This window comes from Sinocyclocheilus anshuiensis, unplaced genomic scaffold (genome assembly GCF_001515605.1).
Source record: "Sinocyclocheilus anshuiensis isolate Anshui unplaced genomic scaffold, SAMN03320099.WGS_v1.1 scaffold1990, whole genome shotgun sequence".
NCBI classification, from domain to species: Eukaryota; Metazoa; Chordata; class Actinopteri; order Cypriniformes; family Cyprinidae; genus Sinocyclocheilus; species Sinocyclocheilus anshuiensis.
In genome coordinates, this window is record NW_015547724.1 from 19,965 (window position 1) to 26,073 (window position 6,109).

General features: G+C 37.3%; 1 protein-coding gene across 1 annotated transcript in view; it reads right to left on the reverse strand.

Annotated features, from left to right (window-relative positions):
• Positions 1-5,977, reverse strand: part of LOC107704249 (activated CDC42 kinase 1-like) — a 10,877-nt gene extending 4,900 nt beyond the window's left edge. The window contains exons 1-8 of the mRNA XM_016507133.1: positions 5,727-5,977; positions 2,984-3,166; positions 2,750-2,820; positions 2,480-2,668; positions 2,011-2,163; positions 972-1,249; positions 692-818; positions 447-593 (exon numbers count right to left, since the gene is read on the reverse strand). Coding sequence (XP_016362619.1) covers positions 447-593; positions 692-818; positions 972-1,249; positions 2,011-2,163; positions 2,480-2,668; positions 2,750-2,820; positions 2,984-3,143 — 1,125 coding nt within the window. The 5' untranslated portion in view covers positions 3,144-3,166; positions 5,727-5,977. The remainder of the gene's footprint in view (positions 1-446; positions 594-691; positions 819-971; positions 1,250-2,010; positions 2,164-2,479; positions 2,669-2,749; positions 2,821-2,983; positions 3,167-5,726) is intronic.
• Between the last annotated feature and the right edge of the window lie 132 nt (positions 5,978-6,109).

Here is a 6,109-nt window from a genome sequence, read left to right on the forward strand (position 1 = left end):
ATAAACAATAATGTTACCACTCTAATATGTCTTGCAATATCCGTGCGTTTAAAGGTTCTGCGCAATCCTCTTGTTCAATATTCTCTGGGTATGAATCCGGCTCAAATTGATATGGCAATATTGACGCCATCCTTAACTAAACTTGCTGCTTTGGCAAGGGGCGGGGCAGTACTGAAACACAGTCTAAGCTGTTTGCCAATCACAACGCACTAGGACAGCTAACCAATCACATCACATTTCATTTTTCGAAAGGCGGGCGTTCATCAAACCCGGAACTAATCGAACCGTTTGTGCCAGGCTGGGGAGAAAGGCATTGTTATAATGTAAATTATGTAAAAAAATAATGCGTTTTTCGAACCACCAAGCATGAGAGCATGTTCTAGTACACCCCCAAAACAAATTCAAGACATTGTAAAAGAGCATAATAGGACCCCTTTAAGACTGACCTCTGCTACCATGGTGGAGAGCTGAGAGAAGGTCGGTCGGTCAGCAGGACTGCAGGCCCAACATTTACGCATCACAGAATATAACTCCTGCGGACAGTCTGAAGGCCTATCCAACCTCTCACCTTCCCGCTCGACACGATATAAGATCTATAAAAACACAACATGTCACTTAGTCATCAAAGGAAATAGTGCTTATAACAGCTGCAGTTAATAAACAGAACACAGTAACAAACCGACATATGTACCTGTCTGCCAGACAGCCCCAGCCAGGGCTCCTCACAGTAAGTGAACATTTCCCACAATGTGATACCAAACATCCAGACATCTGAAGCGTGAGAGAAAGTACCCACACGTAAACTCTCAGGAGCACACCTTTGGAAAGTAAGAAAAAGGCTGGAATTACATATCTCAATTACTATGAACCTTTCTTCATTAAACTCATTCTTTATAGAATTTCTGGATTTCTGGAATTGTTCTCAGAATTCAGAAATAGCTCTTTCTGTTTCTTCGAATCCAGCTTCTCACCATGCGAAGGGGATGCGTTTGTGTGCCGTCATGATATAGTGGTCCCTGTCCGGATCCAAGCCTCTCATCAGTCCAAAGTCTCCAATCTTCACTAGTTCTCTAGAAGCCAAGAGCACATTCCGGGCAGCGAGGTCTCTGTGGATGAAGCGTCTGGACTCTAGGTACTCCATACCTGCAGCAATCTGTGTGCTGAAGAGCCAGAGTCGTGAAAGAGGATATTCTCCCTGTCGTAGACGCAGAGTGTCGTATAAAGAGCCAAGGGGAGCCAGCTCCGTTACCTGATAAAAAGAAAGTTTAATTATGTAATCTGTCTTCACATCACCAGCACTGCAATAACATTACCAATAACACTACTGTTCAAAAGTTTGGGGTCAGTAAGATTTTTTCATGTTTTTAACTCTTATGCTTCCCAAAGTTGCATTTATTTGATTAAAAATACAGTAAAACAGTAATATTGTGAAATAGTTTTGCAATTTAGTACATTACATACATTTAATGCATCCCTGCTGAATAAAATTAATTTATTTCCAACTTTCTGCAAGTTACATTTACAGTTTCTGCAAGTTACACTTGTTGCACAAGTGGCGAAAATTATTTTCTTTATAAGTGACTTTATCGATTTGTTAAAAAACATGATTTATCCAGGAATTAAACAAGTCTTTATGAGGGAGTCATTGAATAATTCATTCAACAGATTCGCTCAAATACACTGATTCATTATGGAACATGCAGCTAATTCTGCTTTGTTTGAAAGTATTTTCGTTAGAGTTGCACAAGATTACACAAGTAAGTAAAAGGGCAATATTGTGTCTAAAATGCATGTTACTAAATATTAACTTCTTATTTATTGAACTGGGATATAAAAGCAGTTATATCACACTCACAATCATGTTTTTCAGTCAGCAAGACTGATACTCCTTTAATGAGCAATAAAACAAATATGAAAATGGAATAATTCATTTATATTTATATACAGTACATAATACCAAGAATCAATTATTAGTACAGAATATGATCTTACAAAAAAAGTTAAAATTACCATTTTAAGAGGATGAGTAAGGACAACGCCATACAGATGTATAATGTTGGGGTGGTGCAGAGACTGCATGGTCGAAACTTCCTGGAGGAATTCGGTCACCACATCTCCGTATCTGGGTCCGCCACCCCTCAAGGTTTTCACTGCTACAGGCAACTTAAAATGGGGAAACAAGACTGTTAGTGTAGTATTTGAAGAGTTAATTTGCAAAACCAGGTAAATCAGTTTTTAACCATTTTCAAAAATCATGTTTTTTCATTGTGCATTCCAATGAATCTGAATCAAACTGCAGTTGGGTTATTTTGGTTAGGTTAAAAAATACAGATAACTAACACAATAAAAACATGATAACATAATAAAAAACATGATTTTTGAAAATGTTAAAAAGCTGAGTTATCTGTTTTTGCAAATAAACTCTTCATTTATTCCTATACTCCTATACACATACTCATATTTGGTGTAAAGCACTCACCACTCGTCCAGTCGGTGTTTGCCATTCTGCTTTTCTAACTACCCCAAAGGAACCTGAGCCTAGCCTGTCCCCAAAGATCAGTTCACTGTCCTGGATAAGACAGGGGAGTGCGCGCCCTGGTTCTGGCCCCTGGCCTGACCCAACACCATTAAACTGCTCACTTCCTTCTGGGGTGCGACCACTGAAGGCCTAATAGAAAATAGACAGTGATGATCACAGGTAGGCTAAGTGAATGAATAAAAAGAGGGGGTATGTAAAGATGTAAAATACCTTAACCATCCATGACCGTGGTCGCATGTTGGTTTTGTAACGTCTGACAGCTTCCCATAATCGTCGCTGTCCTGTTGACAAACCACCAAAAACAGCAATAAATACAAAGACGTACTTATACACAAACCATATTAAAGGCACTAAATGATTATATTCACCACTGTAGGGCTTTAAGTACACAAAGAAAATCAAACAAAAGAACAATCTTCAAATATCAAATTTTACAAGACATACCTGGTCTACTAATGCCAATCTGTTCAAGATCTGCTTCTTTAACATAGTTCAGGTGCTCAATACGTGTCACATTGAGTCCATCTCGCATCCTTACGTAGAATCTCTCTAGCTGCACACTAGCAAGGAGCTGGTACAGCCACTGAGTGTCATGATCCATCATTATTACACTGTCACACAGCAACTCTGAGAGACGAACAGAGCAATGAAATGAGATCAGAAAAGAAAGTACAATAAACTTAAACAATCTGAGACATTCATTGTTTTTCCCATATGGTCATTTTTAATTTTGATTCCATAGAAACAAGCTCTGTACACCTAGAGTACTGTATCTTTTCTGAATGGACACGAAATGGTTGTTCCTTACAATTTGAGGCCTCATTGGGTTGCTACTTGCTATGGATGCCTGTTGGGAATTTGCTGGAAGCTAATGAGAAATCAAACAAACAAGAGACCTGAGCTGTGTTGAGAAACCCTCTTAAAGTGCATGGTACTCAAAATACTTTATTCCTTTACTTATCCAAAATACTATAAACCTTTTTTTACTTTATTCAGTTTAGATGTACAGGGATGGTGCACATAATTAATTTTTATTTTATAAATCGCTGGTTTAGCTGTTAGAGATCATTTTTAACTGTAGTTCAACTGCACATATTACCAACTACATAAAAATTAAATATGTGTATGTGTTTCATGTCAAGTAAAAATGCAGAAACGAATATACAGGCTAACAAACAGTCTAGAAATCAAGGAAGCAGGGGAGTTTATAAACCAAACAAACCACTTTTTTTTCAGTGGATGCCAGTGAGGAGAGAGGTATGTGGCCAACCACTTCAGGCATGTGTGTGTAAAAGAGAATGATTTACCTGCTCAGTATGATTAAACTCATAAAGCAATTATGCTATGAATGACCACTGAATACCTCTCTAAAGTATTCTAACTTGTTTGCATTGGCAAGGAAATCCCCTTTTAACAGTTTCATACTGCATACACAAGTATGCAAAGCAAGGTTTGGTAAGTTATGTTCAGAACAGAATAGATTTTTTTTGCATGCCAAGCACTGTGTCATTGCCTTCACATGTCCGTGAACCTCCCAGTGTACAAAGAGACAACTAGAAACTCTCTGCACTCTTGTGTTTACAGAACCATAACAACATAAAGACCAACTCAGACACATGACCTTTTAGTGAATAATCAGCCAGTATGCCTCAGAAGAGACCGCTCTAAAACTATGGGGGCTTGTCTGAGCAGGTAACCTGAGAGTATCAAAATAAGATTCTCCAAGACTACACACCCAAAGTCCACACCCCAAATGGCAAGAGAAAATGTCTCTGTGTGAAACTCGAGGCTCTAAAGTTTAGTAGACAGTGTGTGTTCTAAACCAGATCTTACATTTGTAATAACTACAGGATTGCTCAACTGAGTTGTTAATCGGAGCTTGAGCAATTGCTTTATTTTAGTCAAATATATCTTCAGAAGATTACAGAGCAGGTCATTTTTAGTTCTATCAGGGGTAACACTTTATTTTAAGGTATCCTTGTTACACATGTTACATGTACTTACTATTATAATAACAAATAATTATGCATAATTACATGCAAGTAACACTAAGCCTAACACTAATCCTAATGCTAACCCAATAGTAAGTACATGTAGTTAATTAATATTACTCAGTACTTAAAAGTATAATTACACTGTAACAAGGACACCTTAAAATAAAGTGTAACCCTAACAGGTTGCAACTTTCAGGCGGGTTTTCCTCAAGCCGGCTTGTTTGATAGAGCCGTGCTTCTGTTAACATTTGATACAGTCTTCTCTGAAACCAGGTGTGAACTGATAGGTCACACAGTTTCTACAGCATTATTGTAATCAAATATGTTTCAAACCTTTTGAAAGTTTTAAAAGCAGAAAACAGTGGCCTTTTACAAAGAGTTATAAAGGAGTGTACACCCAGTGTATAGAAACAAATGACAGCGTCTGTTTGTTTGTCATGTTTTGTCAAAAGGCGTGACTTTAATCCTTCATGTATAATTAATGTTAGAAATGTGTCAAACATATGCAGTTGACCTATGGTAGTTAGTCACAAACAATATGTAGGTCATTACTACAATTTCCTAATTAATGGCACAGTACTATTTATTATATCACAGTTTTTGAGAGATGTGTTAATAATAATTTGTGTATAAGGCTGCCTGGCCACTTAATATTCAGAATGAGAGTTAGGACAAAACATGTAAAATTCTTTAACTATCATTCATTATTTCATAGCAGCAAATAACAGTATGGTAGGCCTACCTCATTAATAATTTTAAAAAAATTTAATTAGATGATTAGATTACTGTAGATACTACAGTAGGAAAAAAACTGTAAAATTCTAGTCTATATATATAAGCCAATATATACTGGAATATAGAGGAGTTATTATATACACTGACACAAAGGAAAGCCTTTTAATGAAGTTTCTGAAAGCAAACTTACATATACTCCTGGTTTCACCTTGGTGCTATAAATCAGCCATGACAGCAGATAAGGATGAGCCCAGGTGAGTGTTTCAAGCATAACACCAAAGCGGAAATGACGCTTTTAAAAAAATGATTCCATTGTAAATCGTTCCTTTTGACCAACCATCCCTTTTGTTAAAGACTCTTATACACTTTGGATTAATACATTGCTTATTTCAAGATATAATTCACTTTCCTTTGCAGAATAAGGATGCTACTTGCAGTAAACAAAAGCTTATACTTACAAATAAACGCTCGTTTTTTCCGCAGTCGAATCACTTTCTTCAGCTCGTAAGTCAACTACACTCCAGGTGTAAAATGTCCATTATAAACCGTTCATTTTCAGTGAGTGTCACTGAAAGAGTTTATTATAATCCGCCGTGCTAGAATATAGAAGGTGGTTTAAATATTCCGTCTATCGTTAATCTGTAGGTCATGAGTAGTTTACAGTGAAGGCAGGTGTTTTATAGACTGCGTCTGATGCCTCTCTGCGATTCCAAAGCATTCAGTCTGAGTTCTTCCTCACTCCGCCCTCATTTCCCCTTCACCACCTGCTGGATTTAAGCCATATATTACATCATACTGTTGTTTTTCCTCCCCAGTTTTGACAGTCATATAGATTTTGATG